The sequence below is a fragment of the Entelurus aequoreus genome, linkage group LG02 (assembly GCF_033978785.1).
Source record: "Entelurus aequoreus isolate RoL-2023_Sb linkage group LG02, RoL_Eaeq_v1.1, whole genome shotgun sequence".
Lineage (NCBI taxonomy): Eukaryota > Metazoa > Chordata > Actinopteri > Syngnathiformes > Syngnathidae > Entelurus > Entelurus aequoreus.
The window spans coordinates 16,727,435-16,749,071 of NC_084732.1; the positions used below are offsets into that span (position 1 = coordinate 16,727,435).

Sequence of the window (21,637 nt, forward strand, 5' to 3'; positions counted from 1 at the left end):
TTTCTTGAAATAGTAATTAAGCTAACCTAACATGATGTTGCATTTAAAAAAATAAAAATAAAGAAAAAGGCTTCGCTACATATCTTGAAAAAGTAACTAAGCTAACCTAAAATGATGCTGCTTGGAAAAAAGGCTTTGTTACATATCTTAAAATAGTAACTAAGTTAACCTAATATGATGTTGCTTGTAAAAAAGAAAGGGAAAAAATGCTTTGCTACATATCTTGAAATAGTAAATATGCTAACCTTGCAGGTTGTTGCTGTTTAAATGTGACGGCAATTTTAGCACTTTAGCTCACATAGCTACGCTAGTGTTGCTAATGTTTGTGTTCTACTATTCTTTAATGTACCGTTGTTGTATGTGATATAGAATATGACATATTTTACGTTGGACAAGTGCAGAGTTACACAGTAATTACAAAATGTGAATAAAGTACACAATAGCACTTCTTCAAAACACACACTTTGTCTGAGAAAGGTGTGGACAAACAACTAATTTGCATTACAGCTACAGACAAGGGACTTACTATAAGCCCTTTTAAACCGTCTATATTCTATTATTAAGGCTAGATTTTGGTCGACTACACTATTGTGGTGACACGTTTGGAATTTAATTTACATAGGAAAAAAAAAGTTGTCAAAGCTGTCATCATTCACAAAGGCCTGATAGAAACGGCTGCAATACGCATACCATGCCAGTAGATGGCGATGCCACATTTTAAAATAATACATGTTATAAAGTTCCCCGAAGTAATACACCGCCTGCAGTCCTGTTAGACACAGTATCCAATAATGAGGGAGACAGTGATGTATCTGAACCATTAGAAGTGGAGTCAAGTATGCGGCGGATGATGGATGACATCATTTTTCAGCTTTTACCAGAGAAAACATAAAAAAGAACGCGCGTTAGAATGTGGTTTTAGGGAGGTTGCCGCCATGTTGGATGAATGGCGACACTCACCTCGCTGTGGAGTAGCTCTCGGCGGCGGCCCTGCGGCTCGGCTGATGAGAAGGAGAGCAAACAAAGAGCGTAGTGAGAAGAAAGGAGAGCATTCTCAACACCATATGGTCATTAGAACTAGGGTTGCGCACCGAATCCGGTACTTTTTCGGCACCGATCGAATCTGATTCACGTAAAATCCAACAGTGCTATGTTTTGGGACCTGGGTTGCGCGTGACGCCACTTTGCGATCACTGCAGCAGCACTGAGAGCGGACTCAGCCGAACAACCTCTGGACAATGTTGCAATTTTCAATGGCAACAAAGCAATTGACTTAAAAATGCTTCAACGTAAGTTTGACAAGACGTGGAGTGTGAGGGTTTTGTTTTCCCGAGATGCAAGTAAAGCTGGATCGGACATGGCGTGAGGGTAAGGACATCTTTATTTTAACACTAACAAAAGGAATAAACAAAAAGTGCGCACAAGGGCGGAAGTACAAACTTGGCTAATGAAAACAAATCTAGCACAAAGGCAAAAACTATGAACATGAAACTAAAATCACTAACTGTGGCATTAATAACAAAAACTTACTTGACAGAGCAGGAATCTATGGCATGGAACACGTGATCAATGGCATAACAGGGGTAGTATGGATAATGTCACCAGGACGATCAACAGAAAAAGACAGGCTTAAATAACAGTGACATGATTAGTGAGAGGTGCGCGAGTGCAAAACGTGAGACAGGTGCGTGACATGAGGACAGGTGAAAACTAATGGGTTGTCATGGAAACAACAAACAAGCGTGTACAAACGGTCCAAAAACCAAACCGAACATAACCAAAACAAAACATGATCACATAGACATGACAGAGTTAAGCCAGGCTACACTTTTCAAAAAATGCTACTGATTAGCGTTAGCAATTTTACATGGGGATTTCAACACCTACAAATTTGATAATGAAAACTACAACTAAGATGCACTTTGCAATGAAACAGCTGGTGCATGATAAGTACAATACTTACAGTATTAATACATTTTACGGTGCAACAAAAAAAACACACAATGAACTATAGACTACTGCCATCTAGCATATTAAACTTGCAACTATAATTGCGACCTGCAAATAAGTGATTTTATTATTAAAAACAATTAATATTTATTAACACACACAAAAGTACTGAAACTTGTTACCTTTGAGTACCGGTATCGATTCCCAGTTAGTGGGTATCGGTACAGTATTGGTTCAAATGTGAAAGGTACCCATCCCTAATTATAACATTGCTAATTCATTGCTAGTTCTTAACCTTTTTGACCTCGGGTTCCAACATTTCCACTGCCGAGGGGGCCAGGGGCCCACTCAAATATTAACACTGAATTAGTATTCTTACTCTTGATTTTAATCATATTCACATATTTTGTCTAACCTACTAACAATTTAACAGGATAAACCTTGTCAAATAATATGAAAGCATGTGTTAATCACAACGTTTATTAGCAAGACTTAGGGTAGGCTGATTACAAAAATATATACTGATAAAATATACTGCAAAAGAAGGGTATCATCAAAACTGATGGAAAAAAATTTACACAATTACACAGTGCTAACATTAATAAATACTAAATTACTAATAAATTATTATAATATGTTTTTTAACTTAACTGTCAATAAAATTTAAGTGAAAAAAAATCACCACTTTAGCGCTTAAAAAACTTCTCTGTGACCTAAGCTCCAGACTTCTGTTTGTTTGATATTGTCATTACTGCCCCAAGTGGTGAAAAGGTGTATTACAACTGAGTACCGCTGCTGCTGATACAGACGGACCACAGCTGGGAAACAGATTTTTTTTGGGCGGGCCTCTAGGGCGTGCTCGCGGCCCAACAATGGGCCCTGGCCCAATGGTTAAGAAACAGTGAATGAAGCAATAGGCAGCCCATGATCATGTAAAGATGGAGCTTAGAAGGGGTGTGTCCCACTGGGGTGAGTTTTTCCTTGCCCGTATGTGGGCTCTGTACCGAGGATGTTGTTGTGGCTTGTGCAGCCCTTTGAGACACTTGTGATTTAGGGCTATATAAATAAACATTGATTGATTGATTGATTGATTGATTGTTTGCATGTCACCATCAAGAGCAGCCCAAGCAAGTCAATATCTAAAAAAACTACCGTATTTTTCGGAGTATACACTACCGTTCAAAAGTTTGGGGTCACCCAAACAATTTTGTGGAATAGCCTTCATTTCTAAGAACAAGAATAGACTGTCGAGTTTCAGATGAAAGTTCTTTTTTTCTGGCCATTTTGAGCGTTTAATTGACCCCACAAATGTGATGCTCCAGAAACTCAATCTGCTCAAAGGAAGGTCCGTTTTGTAGCTTCTGTAACGAGCTAAACTGTTTTCAGATGTGTGAACATGATTGCACAAGGGTTTTCTAATCATCAATTAGCCTTCTGAGCCAATGAGCAAACACATTGTACCATTAGAACACTGGAGTGATAGTTGCTGGAAATGGGCCTCTATACACCTATGTAGATATTGCACCAAAAACCAGACATTTGCAGCTAGAATAGTCATTTACCACATTAGCAATGTATAGAGTGTATGTCTTTAAAGTTAAGACTAGTTTAAAGTTATCTTCATTGAAAAATAAGGACATTTTAATGTGACCCCAAACTTTTGAACGGTAGTGTATATGTCACATTTTTTGGGGAAATGTATTTGATAAAACCCAACAATGAATGGACATTTGAAAGGCAATTTTAAATTAATAAAAAATAGTGAACAACAGGCTGAATAAGTGTACGTTATATGATGCCTAAATAACCAACTGAGAACGTGTCTGGTATGTTAACGTAACATATTATGGTAAGAGTCATTCAAATAACTATAACATATAGAACATGGTATACGTTTACCAAACAATCTGTCACTCCCAATCGCTAAATCCGATGAAATCTTATACGTCTAGTCTCTTACGGGAATGAGCTAAATAATATTATTTTATATTTTACGGTAATGTGTTAATAATTTCACACATAAGTCGCTCCTGAGTATAAGTCGCACCCCTGGCCAAACTATGAAAAAAACTGCGACTTATAGTCCGAAAAATACGGTACCTTTTTTTTTTATCGAGAAGATGTACTGGCTGACTGATCCAGGCTCTCATCAGTGTGAGATAAAGGTTCTTGTGTGTTTCCAGCGTTTGCGGCCCAAATGGGAAGCAGATGGCGGGGCTGCTGTACCGCACGCAGGGAGATGGCGCTGGCTCTCATCTCAGCTCAAAAACCTCTTCCGCGAGGCTAATCTCCCACATGAGCTCATCGCTTTTACTCAATACCCTCCTGTATTCCCCAAGAGCCCCGCCCACTCGGCTACACCTCTACTCACCAATAACAACCGTGCACGACGATGCTAGTCTGACCCATTGCTCTCTCCTTGATGGCTATCTTCATTCCCTCCATGTGTGTTGATGTTAAACTATGAGCTCCAGGGAGGCCAAAAGAGAGGCAGCTTACCTGCAAGCGCCAGCAGAAGTTCTCCTAAGCACCGCTGGTATTCTTCCAAGGCCTCGTTATCATCCAGTCCGCTCTGCTCCTACCGTGCGATGAAACCAACACGTCACTATTTTGTTATTTTTTGTATTTTATTATCAGTGGGAGTTTTCGAACCTTAGCGATGGCTTCGGAGGACATCTCCAGCGCAGACAGCAGCCGTGGTTGGTCACGGGACATTTCTATTGGGAGACAAAAAAAAAAAGACATGTACTCAATACAGGTGTCAAACTCTGGGCCCGGGGGCCAGGTTTGGCCTGCCATGTCATTTTATTTGTCCCTTGAAAGTTTGGAAATGATGTGTCAAAGTACTAACCTTTTACTAAATGTATTACATTTTGACAGAAGAAATACATGTATTCAATTCAATAGCATATTTTTTTAACTTAAATATTATCTAATAATGATCTAACAAATATATTATCATACAAATCAAACCATGTTTTTAAAAAAAATAGAAACACATACTTTTTATCTGCTTGAGTTACGATTTCAAAGCAAGGTAAAGCCTACTGTATAAGAATACGTTTGCATTAGAATACGTTTACAATTGCTTTGCATTTTAACTTGTAATAGCTCAACTTGCATAATCAGCTCGGTTCCTCCTACTCTGTACTTTGTAATGTTAATGTAAAGTTTTTGCTTCACTTTTATTTGTATCTTAATACCGTTGAACAAAAAAAGGTCTATAATTTTACTCTATCCTCTTTTTTTTGCTCATTTGCTTTTAACTTAATTGGCTCCATGGACCTCCAGCACATATTTTCCAGATGGAAAAAGAAAGCAGTACATGGAGCCGGTTTTATTTTTCACCACATGAACACAAACAACCCTACCGTATCGATTCAAATGTTAACGGTACCCATCCCTATTTGTCAGAGAGGAGGAGGAGGATTTTTCTAGCTGGCTGCAATATTGTGTAAATTATTTTATAACATGTTCTGGTCAAGTCCTCAATTACAAAATGATTAGCGGGCTGAATATTACATTTTAACAATTAATCGAGAATATTAAAACATTGCCATTCAGCAATATGAAGACCTTTAACTTGTACAACATGTAATGTACAGAATATCAGAACCATTTATTCTGGTAGAAATATCACAGATTACAGCTGGGATAGGCTCCAGCCCCTCCCGCGACCCCAAAAGGGACAAGCGGTAGAAAATGGATGGATGGATATTGCCAAACATCTGTGACAATCAAAGCATGAACATAACATGCCAACTTTTTGTTATTTATTCGTGAAACTGGAATCTAAACATGGAAGTGTAGCTCCTCCTCTGAATGCAAGTGCTCTTAAAGCAGGAAGACAAATTCTGTATTTCTACAAAATACAAAATCTGGTAAGACACCAACACACAGCAGGCATTTTTTTTTAAACTGTCATTAAATGGTGTTTGTCCTTTCTGTGATGAACTGTTTACAAAAGCATGTTTAAAACAAGTTTTATTAAAGCAAATTAATTGTCCGCTCATGGGGTTAAAACTTTAAAATTATCTGTATAGGGTACACTTATTAATTATGAAAAATGATATCTATCTACGATTAATTTTGAGTTAACTATGAACAAAATGTGATTAATCGCAATTAAATATTTTCATCGTTTGACAGCCCATATATATATATATATATATATATATATATATATATATATATATATATATATATATATATATATATATATATATATATATATTAGGGCTGCAACAACTAATCGATTAAATCGATTAAAATCGATTATTAAAATAGTTGCTGATTAATTTAGTCATCGATTCGTTGGATCTATGCTATGCGCATGCGCAGAAGTTTTGTTTTTGTTTTTTTGTAATTAAATTTTTTTATTTTTTTTTAATAAACCTTTATTTTTAAACTGCAACATTTACAAACAGCTGAGAAACAATAATCTAAATAAGTATGGTGCCAGTATGTTGTTTTTTTTTCAAAAAAATACTGGATAGGATAGAAATGTAGTTTGTCTCTTTTATCCGATTATTAATTGATTAATCGAAGTAATAATCGACAGGTTAATCGATTATCAAATTAATCGTTAGTTGCAGCCCTAATATATATATATATATATATATATATATATATATATATATATATATATATATATATATATATATATGTATGTGTGGGAAAAATATCACAAGACTATTTCATCTCTACAGGCCTGTTTCATGAGGGGTTTACCTCAATCCTCAGGGATTGAGGTAAACCCCTCATGAAACAGGCCTGTAGAGATTAAATAGTCTTGTGATTTTTTTCCCACACATACATATTACGCTCTACCACGGTATCGAGCACTATTTTTTGGATAATCTAATTAAGACATATATATATATATATATATATATATATATATATATATATATATATATATATATATATATATATATACTGTATATATACACACAGGGGGGCGTTACAGAAAACAATTGAGAAGCACTGGTTTACAATAAGCTCAAGGGAAGTTAACAGCAAGGCACAGAGGAGAAACGTAGTGTTAGATTTGTTCACCCTAACCCACCTTCAGCACAGTACTAGTAATTTTGCCTGATTGGAGCATTTTATTTTTCTTCATCATTGATGGGAGCTATTTATAAATGTTACAGGCCCGATAATTAAAGTTGCGAGAGAAAGTTTTTTATAATGAAAAGCAGGTTTGTTGGGTATTGATTTGTCATCTAGTCTTCCAATCTCCTACCCGCACACTTTTTCAGGCCCGCCTGCGTGGAGGGCTTTGGTGTTTCATACCTCGGAGGACGTCCCTGGAGGTGCGGGCCTCCTCAAAGATGAGCTTGTTGTCCGAGGCCACCAGGGCTTTCAGTTCCTCTGCTCTGGACGCGTACTGGCTGACCTGCAGGGAGGGACCCCGACTTCATCATCTCCACCTTCCCATGTGCTCACCATTGACATTCATAAAAGGAGCCTACCTTATGCCTGAGGACATCTTTACGCTGCCGGTTCGTCTCGTCTAGAGGAGGTGGAGGTACAAGGCAGTTTTGCATGTCTTACTTTGTGAGAACGTGAGGGTTGTCTTACAGTAAATAGCCGGGACAAAGTGCTCCAGGGCACTACAGTAAAAAGACAGTGCAGTGGACCTCTCGCCCTCCTGGTCCTTCTGAACTGCCTGCAGGACCAACTCTTTCTGTGGGCCCCAAAACAGGAAGTGGCATCATTGAATGCAGAATTGCAAATCTGTGAGCTGCGTAGACTGGTCTCTCACCGCCTTCCCTAAGCTTTCGGCACTCGGCATGTGCTCCAGGTCCACAAAAGGGTGCGTGAAAAACTCCTCAAAGGTGATCCGGGTGTCTGGGTTTCTCTCCAGGAGGCGCAGGAGGAGGTCTCGGCATTGCTTGGAGACCCTGGCCCCGGGTGGGAGCTGAGGCACAAAAAGTGACCTTATTATGTTGCGCTCTCTCAATCCGTTAAAAAGGCCAGCAAAAACCGCCATGGGTGACCATATAAATAGTTTGTAGTACTTTACTGCATTCTATATCCTATGTTTTTCACTGTATAGAATGATTAAATAATATCTAAACAATTATCATCACTACATAGTACACATCTATACATACTGTACAGTACAATACTTATTGTAGGTTGCAAGCCACAAGGTGCTGTTTTTCCAGTAAAGTGTGCCACCTAGTGGGTGTAAAATAATCCTGCATACACAAACTAGTCTACTCGTTGTTTAGATACCTGTGTGAAGTTTCCCTTATCATTGCAAATATTAAAATAACACTACCAATCGTTTGTGCTACCTTTGTGCTGTAAAAAATTGTTTTTAAAGTTATTCTAAAATACATTTCCTAACTAGTGATGTCATCCAGCTCCCTCACCTTTGTGCTACGTTTGTGGTGCAAATTATTTTGTCTAACTAATAAAGTCGATATGTTGTTATCTATTGTAGTTTTTAAGTTATTAACGTTTCATTATTCATAACAGCTCCCCCACCCACTCTTGTAAAAAATCTCCCCGAACTTGTCCCAAACGTTTGTACTACAAAACATTTTTGGCTAATTATTGTAGTTTTTATTTTGTTAACTAGTGTAGTTTTTATGTTACTAACATGTTATTATTCATAACCAGCCGCCCACACCACCTTTAGTGTGTGAATGTGTGTGTGTGAATGGGTGAATGTGGAAATAGTGTCAAAGCGCTTTGAGTTCCTTAAAAAAGGTAGAAAAGCGCTATACAAGTACAATCCATTTACCATTTACCATTTACCTTGTCAAAATCTCCTTAAAACATGTTCCAAACGTTTATGCTGCAAAATATTTTGGTGTATTAAAGTTTTATGTTATTAAAGTGTTATTATTCATAAGTAACCCCACCCACCTGGTAAAGAAAAAATCTCTCTAAACTTGTCCCAAAAATTTGTGCTGCAAAAATGTTTGTCCAACTATTCTAGTTTTTAATCTTATCTACTAGTGTAGTTTTATGTTATTATTTATAACCAGTCCCATAAGATGAATAATATAACATGTTAATAACCATAAACATAAAAACTATAATACCTAGACAAGAAATGTGCAGCACAATTGTATCACAAACAAATGGGACAGGTTTGGGGAGATTTTGACAAGGTGGGGGAGTTGTGGTGAGAGTGGCGGGTCTTGCTATAAATAATAACATGTTGATAACATAAAAACTGTAACAGACAAAAAAAAAGTTGCAGCAAAAATGAATGGTACACGTTTGGGGATATTTTAACAAGGTTGGGGAGCTGGTTATGAATGATAACATGTTAATAACATAAAACTATAACAGTTAAGACAAAAAAAATGTGCAGCACAAACGTAGCACAAAAGAAAGGGACAAGTTTGGAGAGATTTTGACAAGGTGGGGGTGTTGGATAACGTCACCAGTCAGAAAATGCATTATAGAATAACTTAAAAAACATAACAGCACAAACAAATGGCAGTTTAAATTGAATATTTGCAATGATAAGTACGAGGGGCCAACTTCACACAGGTCTATTTAGATGGGAAACTTTAGTATTGCTTACCTCAATGGGTTGGTTGCTCCGAATCTTCTCTTCCAATTCAGAGTATGACTTTGAAGCAAAGGGAGCACGCCCAAATAGTGCCTCTGTACGCATAAACAATAATCATATGGGACTGTAGAAAGAGTAATCATTCAGAAATTGTATTTTAAAATACAAAACCCAAAACCACTGAAGTTGGCACGTTGTGTAAGCGGCAAGCCCGGGACTTTCGGTCACCACTTTGTGAACAAATGCGTGAGCAAATTGTTTGACAACAACATTTCTCAACCAGCTATTGCAAGGAATTTAGGGATTTCACCATCTGCGCTCCGTAATATCATCAGAAGGTTCAGAAAATCTGGAGAAATCACTGCACGTAAGCGTAATAACATTGAATGCCCGTGACCTTTGATCCCACAGGCGGTACTGCATCAAAAAGTGACACCAGTGTGTAAAGGATATCGCCACATGGGCTCAGGAACACTTCAGAAAACCACTGTCAGTAACTACAGTTTGTCGCTACATCTGTAAGTGTAAGTTAAAACTCTACTATGCAAAGCCAAAGCCATTTATCAACAACACCCAGAAACGCCGCCGGCTTCGCTGGACCCGAGCTCATCTAAGATGGACTGATGCAAAGTGGAAAAGTGTTCTGTGGTCTGACGAGTCCACATTTCAAATTGTTTTTGGAAACTGTGGACGTCGTTTCCTCCGGACCAGAGAGGAAAATAACCATCCAGACTGTTATAGGTGCAAAGTTCAAAAGCTAGCATCTGTAATGGTATGGGGGTGTATTAGTGCTCAATCACTAACTTACACATCTGTGAAGGCACCATTAATGCTGAAAGGTACATGCAGGTTTTGGAGCAACATATGTTGCCATCCAGGCAATGTCTTTTTCATAGACGCCCCTGCTTATTTCAGCAAGACAATGCCAAGCCACATTCTGTATGGACAGCGTAACTTTGTAGTAAAAGAGAGTGAATACTAGACTGGCCTGCCTGTAGTCCAGACGTGTCTCCCATTGAAAATGTATGGCGCATTATGAAGCGTAAAATACCACAACGGAGACCCCGGACTGTTGAACAACTTAAGCTGTACATCAAGCAAGAATGGGAAAGAATTCCACCTGAAAAGCTTAAAAAATTGGTCTCCTCAGTTCCCAAACGTTTACTGAGTGTTGTTCAAAGGAAAGGCCATGTAACACAGTGGTAAAAATGCCCCTGTGCCAACTCTTTTGCAATGTGTTGCTGCCATTAAATTCTAAGTTAATGATTATTTGCAACAAAAAAAATAAGTTTCTCAGTATATCATTGTATTTCGTTTTTATTTACCATTTACACAACGTGCCAACTTTACTGGTTTTGGGTTTTGTATGTTACTTCCTTCACTTCCATATCGCTCTGAATGCGCCAGACACAGTTCCACAACTCCAAAGCAAAAGACAGTACCCACCATAAAGAATGACCCCCACCGACCACAGATCCACTCTGGAGTCGTACTGTCGCCGACACACCATCTCAGGAGCCATGTAGAGAGGGGAGCCCCTCAGCACACTCTTCTCATCCCACGGTGACATATACTGGGCGAAGCCAAAGTCTGACAGGGCAATCGTCAGAAGAATTACAGTTTAGGTTGAGATGGTCATTATGTGCTGTTATCAGATAAAAACAATGTGTGACGGGGGAAAAGGTACAGCAGAGAATGTATATTTTGTGACCTTAGTCTTGCCAGTCAATGAGTCAAGACGTTGGAATTGTGTAGAAAACATTTGCGTATGAAAACAAAAGGAATAAACAATACACATATTTAATCCAAAGAGGTTCATTAGGTCTTCAAACAATTATGTAATTTTGTTATTCTTATAGCCAGACCTGTGTGTTTATTTCCGTACCTGACGGTTTCGGCTACAACTGTTGCCTTCCTCAGAGGTTGTCAAGTGATGTTACAAGCAGGAAGACAGAGCTAAAAACGGTTTAAATCAGCTGACCAGACACGTCACAGCAACATCACATGACAACCTCTGAGGAAGACAACAGTTGTAGCCCAAACCGTCAGGTACGGAAATAAACACACAGGCCTGGTTACAAGAATAACAAAATTGCAATACAGTACACATATTTTTTTACATCTTCAGATGACAAGCATTTAATCGTTTTAATTTAAGACACAAAATTGCAGGGATAAATCCATCAAATCAAAACAAAATAAAACAAAAAAAAGAAAATTTTAACAAATTAATTACATTTAAATTTTTAAAATAAATTAATTAAATACACTTTAATTAAAATCATTTAATTACATTTAATTTCAACAGTCAATATTTGCATTGTGTTGTCTATTTGGGGAATTTTTGCTGAACATTTGGTGCAAATAGCACACGAAAAGTCTTCCTCTAAAACAGTGAAGAAGTCCCACGCTATCGACGCCATGTTTATACATACACACATACATATTTCTTTTATATAGCGCTTTTCTCCAGTGACTCAAAGCGCTTTTACATAGTGAACCCTAATATATAAGTTACATTTAAACCAGTGTGGGTGGCCCTGGGAGCAGGTGGGTAAAGTGTCTTGCCCAAGGACACAACGATAGTGACTAGGATGGCGGAAGCGGGGATCGAACCTGGAAACCTCAAGTTGCTGGCATGGCCATTCTACAAACCGAGGTATACCGCCCCACATGTTGGTTTACAATGAGCTCAGGGGAAGTAAAATAAAACATTAAAAATATGAATTGTGTAAAATTATAAAATGTATAAATGACCAAATGTATACATGACATTATAATACCGTACTTAACACTAGAACTCCCAAAGAGCAGCCAAATAGCTGGATTAACTCAGGTATGAACCGCCCAGTTTGTCACCATTGTTCGTAAATAAGGCAACTGCTCCATATGAGTATGATCCATTTATTTTCAACGTTCTGCTTCCGCTTCCATCTCATTTGTCACCTTAGCACAATTTGGCATGGTGTTTCTACATAAGACCCCTTAAAAAAAAAAAAAGTTGCAATATTGTGAGAAAAAGTTTGAAAAAAAATAAAAATAATTCTGAGATTTTTATTTTATAAAATAAAATTTTGGAATAAAGTCCAATATATTATGAAAAAAAGTAATTTTTTTTGGAAAAAAGTTACATTTTGTGAGAAAAAACGTTTTCATTGTACAAAAATTATGTCGAAATATCTTAAGAAAAAAAGTTGAAATTTTACAAGAAAAGATTATGCCATTTTACAGGATTAAAGTCAAATTATTGTGAAAGTTTTTTTGTTTTTTTAAACACATTATTGTGAGAGAAAAAAAATATGTTATAAGAATTGTGTATAAATATCTTAATATAATTTTTTAAGAAAAAGTTATGCCATTTTACATAATCAAATATATTATGAGAGAAGTCACAATTTTTTGGGAGGGAAAAGTTTCAATATTGTGAGAAAATGTATTCATACTATAATTTTTAGGAATATTCTGAGAATAAAATATTTTACCAGACAAAAGTATGTAATTTTACAAGATTAAAGTCAAATATTTATAAAACAAAAAAATTAAATTCGTATTCCATCCATCCATTTTCTACCGCTTATCCCTTTTGGGGTCGCGGGGGGCGCTGGAGCCTATCTCAGCTACAATCGGGCGGAAGGCGGGGTACACCCTGGACAAGTCGCCACCTCATCGCAGGGCCAACACAGATAGACAGACAACATTCACACTCACATTCACACTCTAGGGCCAATTTAGTGTTGCCAATCAACCTATCCCCAGGTGCATGTCTTTGGAGGTGGGAGGAAGCCGGAGTACCCGGAGGGAACCCACGCAGTCACGGGGAGAACATGCAAACTCCACACAGAAAGATCCTGAGCCCGGGATTGAACCCAGGACTACTCAGGACCTTCGTATTGTGAGGCAGACGCACTAACCCCTCTGATTCGTAATATTGTAGGAAAAAGATTGTAATTGTACAAGAATTATGCAATGCAGGAACATTTTGAGACAAAAGTTTACAATTTACAAGAAAATGTATGACATTTTACATGATTTTAAGTATTGTAAAAAATATAGCAAAAATGTGTTATTTTTTTTACAAAAAAAATGTGTAATGTTATTGTTGAACAATAATCTACTATAGGAATATTTTGAGAAATAGAAGAAAATTGGACAGAAACAAAAACACTATCTAATGTTGTGTAAGTTTGCAAAACTGCCATTGATTTGAATATGGACTACACAAAAAACAGTATTTCTAATCAGATTAAAAATATATACAGCTATAATTGCCTACAGTTTTACAGCAACATGAGAACTCTCAGTAAAATATGTGAAGCTTCTCTCAATTCAAGCACACCCCTTTCCCTAATCTGAGCATTCGAGTGGTCCACCACATTCCGATGTAATGGCTGCATTTATAATAGAAAGATGGGTAATTGTCGGTCGTTGAGTGGTAAATTTTAAATTAATAGTCTTTTGGCTGCCTTCTTGGAATTGCAGGGGGAGTAAGAAAACCCTGGGAGTACTAATGTTAAAATAAGTGATGCATCACAAAGTAAAGTATTGCTATTGATTTATACAAGGCTATTTAATGGCAATTTAAATCAATAGGTCTGGAAGTTGTTTTTATTAGTTATTGGCCATCAAGGTGTAAATAGTCAATAAATAGAAAAATGTCAAAACACTTTAACATTCCATTGGCATGATCTTGATAAAGCACACAATGACCGTGGTCCAGTTGTGACGGTCGGCTGAGTGTGTGTGTGATTACCTGCTAGTTTGAGAACTGAGCCGCTGAGCAAGATGTTCTGTGGTTTCAAGTCCAAGTGGGAGATGTTTCGCTTGTGTAGAAACTGGAGAGCACAGGCTGTTGGTGCAGATTACACAGCATGTAATGACCAACACTTTGCATCAAATGATCAAAACTGTCCTATTCCGGAGAAGATTACTGTTTTAACTGGAACATCCTCCAACAGATCTGCCAACATTCAGTAAATGAGGAATAGCTTATGGATGTGAAGAAGCTACTGACATGACATCAGGTCTGCACCGATAAAAGGATATAAATATAAATTGCGATAGACACGTAATTGATATCAATAAAAAATGTGTTTGATAAAACGCTCGATAAATATATTTTTTTGGTTGGAAAACAGCGGAAGTTACGAAGCAAGGTTGGTTGCATGAACAAAGGCACTTGCCCTCTGGTAACCTAGCAGAGCAGGAAGTGATCAGTGAGCAATGAGAAGGACACGCTAAAAAATGTTTAACCCTCGTCCGTTCCCTATGCGGGTATATGAAAACAACATGTAGGAACTAAAATGAAGGACTGCATGAACAAAATAAATTAGAAATACAACATATGTGCTACTTTAAAATAATTTTAATTTGGTCCAATAATATTTAGATGATAATCACTGCATAACATACATTCCTTTCCTATACTTAAATAAGAATAACAGACCAAATTAAATGTTACACACTTGTAACTTACTGGCACTAAGCCTGCACAAATAGTTCTTTTTAAGGGCTCTCTATGTTTACATTTGAACACTTTGCACTATTTTGTTACACTTTATTAAGTATTTCTTACATATTCCTTATTTTTGTACCTTCATTTTTAGGAGATTATTGTTAAGTGTTCAATCTGGTTTTAGAATGTTGTTTACATTGTTTGAGTGTTTTCCATGCTCGTGTTGACATTTAATTTTCTTTCTGCCTTGATAGCTGATGGGATTATAATCAGAGGAATGTTACATTTGAAATAAAAATGTTTACATTGAATATGTTTTTCTCCTGGTACTTATTTTTGATGGTTCATAAACAATATAAATAATTATCGATATCGACCAATACAAAACACTTACCATATTTTTCGGACTATAAGACGCACTGAAAATCCTTACATTTTCTCAAAACTGGACAGCGCGCCTTATAACCCGGTGCGCCTTATGTAAGGAATAATTCTGGTTGTGCTTACCGACCTCGAAGCAATTTTATTTGGTACATGGTGTAATGATAAGTGTGACCAGTAGATGGTAGTCACACATAAGAGATACGTGTAGACTGCAATATGACGCCAGTAAACAACACCATTGAAAATAAAGAACATTACACATGGCACTCAAAAATCTGGCAAAATGTTTTAGTAAGACTTTGAAGCCGCACCACTTGATGGAATGTCGGCCCATTAGGGCTACCGTAGTCAGAGATACAAGTATTACTATGGTGGGCGTATAAGGACCGCAAAATGGCACCCATTAGCAGACATATTATCTGGCATTTTGTTACACAATATTATGCAAAACCAACTTTTCTTAACTTCTGGTACCTGCTGATGTGTATTTGAAATCTGCATAAGTCCTGAAAATTTGTGCAAGTCCGCCACTGTAGTCCGTGCCGATGCCGTAGTGGATAAGCTTCTTTTTTTTCACTATCTTCTTGTTATGTGACATTCACCATCTGCTGTTGCCATTTCTAATATAAAGTAGGGCTGCAACAATAATCGATTGAATCGATTAAAATCGATTATAAAAATAGTTGCCGATTAATTTAGTCATCGATTCGTTGGATCTATGCTATGCGCATGTGCAGAGGCTTTAAAAAAAATAAAAAAATTATTATATATATTTTTTTAAATAAACCTTTATTTATAAACTGCAACATGTACAAACAGCTGAGAAACAATAATCAAAATAAGTATGGTGCCAGTATGCTGTTTTTTTTTCAATAAAATACTGGAAAGGATAGAAATGTAGTTTGTCTCTTTTATCCGATTATTAATCGATTAATCGAAGTAATAATCGACACATTAATCAATTATCAAATGAATCGTTAGTTGCAGCCCTAATATAAAGTAGTGTAAAGTTCTAACTTATATCTCGCTATGGAAGCGCTAAAAACTACCAGTGTAGTGGATTTACATAATTCACCCACGGAACTTTAGTTCTTAGAGAGTTCTGGTCGGACGTTTTTTCACGGGACACATTACTGGCGTTGTTGCACTAGTGAGCCACGGATGAGGAGATGCTGCTCCGTTGTTGATTTAAGTAAAGTCTGAATGTCATTAAAACAGTTAGCTCCATCTTTTGACACTTCTTCCACTCCCGTTCTTGCACGCTACGACGAAGATAACGGGGAGAAAACGCTGTCGAAGGCATACTTGCCAACCTTGAGACCTCCGAATTCGGGAGATGGGGGAGGGAGGTTTGGTGGTAGCGGGGGTGTATATTGTAGCCCGGAAGAGTTAGGGCTGCAAGGGATTCTGGGTATTTGTTCTGTTGTGTTTATGTTGTGTTACGGTGCGGATGTTCTCCCGAAATGTGTTTGTCATTCTTGTTTGGTGTGGGTTCACAGTGTGGCGCATATTTGTAACAGTGTTAAAGTTGTTTATACGTCCACCCTCAGTGTGACCTGTATGGCTGTTGATCAAGTATGTCTTGCAGTCACTTACGTGTGTCTGTAGAAGCCGCATACAACATATGAGTGGGCCGGCACGCTGTTTGTAAGGAGAAAAAGCGGACGCGACTACAGGTTGTAGAGGACGCTAAAGGCAGTGCCATCACGGCACGCCCTCAATTGTGTGCCTGGGTGAAAATCAGGAGGAATTCAGGAGAATGGTTGCCCCGGGAGATTTTCGGGAGGGGCACTGAAATTAGGGAGTCTCCCGTAAAAATCAGGAGGGTTGGTAAGTATGGTCGAAGGTGAGCCACGTAAATAAGACCGCCCACAAAACAGCGCATCCTGAAGAGACTGTCAGAAAGCGGCTTGAAGATGATCTGTAAAACATAATCTATGCAACATTTTGACCAAAGAACCCCCATTACATGTTATGTAGACCACAAGGAAGTGTTTTACATTTAGAAAATAAATGATAATATGACCCCTTTAATGCGCCTTATAATCCAGTGTGCCATTTGTATTTAAAAAGACCTGAATAGACCCGCTCATCGGCAGTGCGCCTTATAATCCGGTGCGCCCTATGGTCCAGAAAATACGGTATATAATGATACAGTTTTCAGTCCTACATGACGTGCTACACTTCAAGCAATATTGAAAACAAAACAGCACTCTAGCACAACAAAAGCATTGACTTACCCATCTGCTGCAGGAAACGCCTGGCGACTCTTTCCGGTAAGATCCGACGACTGCGAATGAAACGGGACAGGTCTCCACCAGAACACCATTCCAGGATCAAATAAATGTTATCGGAATCCCACTAAATGGCACCAAAATTAAGCATTATTATCTTAATGGGGGTTCATTATATTGTTTGTCAATCAACGCAAACACTTGTGAAACTGCTCACCACAAAGTCCTTCAGCTGGACAATGTGCGGGTGACGCACAGTCTTGAGAATCTCAATTTCAGTCAGCAGGTTCTCCGTGGACGCCTTGTTGAGCGTTTTCTTTGCAACCACCTTCACAGCCACCGCCTCTCGACTGTCCCCCTGCAGAGTCGTGGTCATATATAGGACGATAATAGGGAGTAATGCGTTATTCATGCGTTCGTTACGTCTCGTCTCGATTACTGTAACGTATTATTTTCGGGCCTCCCTATGTCTAGCATTAAAAGATTAGGTAACACTTTAGTATGGGGAACATATATTCACCATTAATTAGTTGCTTATTAACATGCAAATTAGTAACATATTGGCTCTTAATTAGTCATTATTACGTACTTAATAATACTTTATTCTACATGGCCTTATTATACAACCAGTAAGCCATTAACTAAGAGTCTTCCCTCAATAACGTCAGAATTATTGCTTATTAGTAACCCTAACCCTAACTCTTATATGTTCCCCGAGTGTCCAAATAACTCTAAATTAAGTATTTTTTACTTCAATAAGCAACTAATTCATGGTGAATATGTTCCCCATACTAAAGTGTTACCAAAGATTACAGTTGGTACCAAATGTGGCTGCTAGGCTTTTGACAAGAACAAGAAAGTTTGATCATATTACACCTATACTGGCTCACCTGCACTGGCTTCCTGTGCACTGAAGACGCGACTTTAAGGTTTTACTACTTACGTATAAAATACTAAACAGTCTAACTCCATCCTATCTTGCTGATTGTATTGTACCATATGTCCCGGCAAGAAATCTGCGTTCAAAGAACTCAGGCTTATTAGTGATTCCCAAAGCCCCAAAAAAGACTGCGGGCTATAGAGCGCTTTCTATTCGGTCTCCAGTACTATGGAATGCCCTCCAGTTAGAGATGCTACCTCAGTAGAAGCATTTAAGTCCCATCTTAAAACTCATTTGTATACACTAGCCTTTAAATAGACCCCCCTTTTTAGACCAGTCTCTTTACTGCTCTTCCCCCCTCTCCTGCGTGGAGAGGTTATTATGTGACCACAGATGACGCGCTAGCTGTGCAAAGTCGCGACCTGGGGTGGACCCATACTTGCCAACCTTGAGACCTCTGAATTCGGGAGATGGAGGGGGGGGGTGTTTGGGGTTCGGGAGCGGCGGGTGTATATATTTTCAAGTATTTCTTATATATATATATATATACATATATATATATATATATATACACATATATACATACACATATATATATATATGCATATATACATACACACATATATATATATATATATATATATATATATATATATATATATATATATATATATATATATATATATATATATATATATATATATATATATATATATATATATATATATATATATATATCAATTAGCCTTCTGAGCCAATGAGCAAACACATTGTACCATTAGAACACTGGAGTGATAGTTGCTGGAAATGGGCCTCTATACACCTATGTAGATATTGCACCAAAAACCAGACATTTGCAGCTAGAATAGTCATTTACCACATTAGCAATGTAGAGAGTGTATTTCTTTAAAGTTAAGACTAGTTTAAAGTTATCTTCATTGAAAAGTACAGTGCTTTTCCTTCAAAAATAAGGACATTTCAATGTGACCCCAAACTTTTGAACGGTAGTGTATATAATCCATTCATGAATGAGTATATCCGTTCGGCCACCGTGTTCAATGGAGAACTTTGATCTACAAAATTTGCAGGCAGCATACCCCTTCCCATTCGAGCTGTCCTGGATGAACTGAAATAATTTTTTCCAATCATTTTGGAACTTGCAAGCGTACTTCTTCTTCTTACTCGTCGTTGCCATGTCTCTTCTTCGTTCTTCTGCTTCGTTTCTGTTATGTTTTTGGACATTACTACTTGCCGTAGTTTTGAAGCAATGCATGATGGGAATCCGGATGTTGTGTGTCAATGTATTAATGTGCCGGCTGGAATAAACACACGCTGAGAAATAGCTCCGTGCCTGCCTACTTTATGGGTTATAGATAAACCTATGGATAACGGAGACATATATAATAGTCTCCTTTTCATGTGAGAGAGGACGCTAAAGGCAGTGCCTTTAAGGCACGCCCCCAATATTGTTGTCCGGGTGGAAATCGGGAGAAATTCGGGAGAATGATTGCCCCGGGAGATTTTCGGGAGGGGCACTGAAATTCGGGAGTCTCCTGAGAAAATCGGGAGGGTTGGCAAGTATGAGTGGACCACTCATCTGTGCATCAGTTGATGACGTCTCTGCGCTGCTGACTTGTCTCCACTCAAGATGATTCCCTGCTGGCCCCACTATGGACTGGACTCTCACACTATTAACTAGATCTACTCGACGTCCATTGCACCGGTCGCCCAGGGGGTTGAGTCCCCCACATCTGCGGTCCCCTCCAAGGTTTCTCATTGCATCCCATTGGGTTGAGTTTTTTCTTGCCCTGATGCGGGATCTGAGCCGAGGATGTCGTTGTGTCTTGTGCAGCCCTTTGAGACACTCGTGGTTTAGGGATATATAAATAAACTTTGATTGATTGGTCGATTGAAGTGAAAGCAAGAAGGAGCCGTTAAGTCGAATCTCACCTTTCTGAAGGCCTTGTAGACGGTGGCATAGGTGCCACTGCCGAGCCGCTCCGTCAGGATGAAATCATCCAGTTTCGGAGGGGCGAAGCTGGAGGACGAGGCCATGCCCACCGACTTTCCAGGAGGTCTTGGCTGCACATGCAAACTAGTACATTATTAGCAAACAGTCTGTCATTCTCACATGTTTTCTTAACCTGTACTATAACTTCTATCTCTCATTTCCACGAGTCCACAAGTACATTATTGTAATATTGTAACAATGACTGAAGCAGTCATGAGGGCATAACCATAATAAAAAAGGAAGGAAGCTGGGTGTGTACTTTTTACTGGTTAAAGAGCAATACTGCATTGATTTGGCTAAACAAGACTAGCAAGATGAGGAACTAAACACTTGGAAGTGTATTAAAACTAAATAGTAAAGAGTAATTAGTACATAATAAACACAAGTACTTGCAGTAAGTTATGGCTAGCTAGAAAGCTATGTTGGTGCACCATAACATGTAATTCGTTGTGACACTTTGTCAAAATAAGCTGTTCACTACCCGTAGGACTAAACTGTGTCCTTTATACCGAATAGGGCAGGTTTTACGCACCTTCACATCTGAGAATCCATGATATATGCCGGGGAAAAGTGAGTATTTACATCGCTGTCAGTCGGCATACACGCCTGGCGGTGCCGCGGTCACGTGACTTGAAACCCCATCGAAATGGTGACACCGCCTCCCAGCGTTTGTACTGCAGTACTGCATTACACCTGTCGTGTGTACTGTAAATAAAAATGGAATAATAATAATAATAATAATTATAATAATGAATGTTAATATGTTGTATTAATTTACATAACACGTGTTTTAAAGGGAATAGGTGTTAGGGTTAAGGTTAGAGCTGCTACTGTGACTGTTGTGTAAAATATCTCATAATTATGACTTTATCTCATAGTTAAGACTTTTCTTAATTTCATAATTTCGACTTTTTTATCTCATAATTTTAAAATTTCTTATCTCATAATTATAACTGTTAATGTCATAATTATAACCATGTATCTCATACTTAATTCTTTTTATCTCGATTTTGTTTATTTTCGTTAACACGAGTTTTTATCTTAACATTTCGACTTTTTATCTCATAATTATGATCTTTTATCTCTAGTTATAACTTTTTATGTTATAATTTCGATTTTTTTAAATTTCATTAATACGAGTTTTTGTCTTATAATTATGACTTTTTATCTCATATAATTATGACTT

General features: G+C 37.9%; 1 protein-coding gene across 2 annotated transcripts in view; it reads right to left on the reverse strand.

Annotated features, from left to right (window-relative positions):
* ulk3 (unc-51 like kinase 3) overlaps positions 1-21,088 on the reverse strand; it is a 38,637-nt gene extending 17,549 nt beyond the window's left edge. Inside the window, exons 1-14 of one of the 2 annotated variants that reach the window (XM_062023349.1) lie at positions 20,984-21,088; positions 20,391-20,535; positions 17,778-17,918; positions 17,567-17,687; positions 14,241-14,336; positions 10,937-11,080; positions 9,503-9,585; positions 7,718-7,873; positions 7,534-7,639; positions 7,425-7,465; positions 7,246-7,348; positions 4,603-4,667; positions 4,450-4,528; positions 961-1,001 (exon numbers count right to left, since the gene is read on the reverse strand). In XM_062023349.1, the coding sequence (XP_061879333.1) occupies positions 961-1,001; positions 4,450-4,528; positions 4,603-4,667; positions 7,246-7,348; positions 7,425-7,465; positions 7,534-7,639; positions 7,718-7,873; positions 9,503-9,585; positions 10,937-11,080; positions 14,241-14,336; positions 17,567-17,687; positions 17,778-17,918; positions 20,391-20,495 (1,281 nt within the window). In that variant the 5' untranslated portion in view covers positions 20,496-20,535; positions 20,984-21,088. The remainder of the gene's footprint in view (positions 1-960; positions 1,002-4,449; positions 4,529-4,602; positions 4,668-7,245; positions 7,349-7,424; positions 7,466-7,533; positions 7,640-7,717; positions 7,874-9,502; positions 9,586-10,936; positions 11,081-14,240; positions 14,337-17,566; positions 17,688-17,777; positions 17,919-20,390; positions 20,536-20,983) is intronic. The other variant, XM_062023339.1, reaches the window with a different exon arrangement.
* Positions 21,089-21,637: the final 549 nt, after the last annotated feature.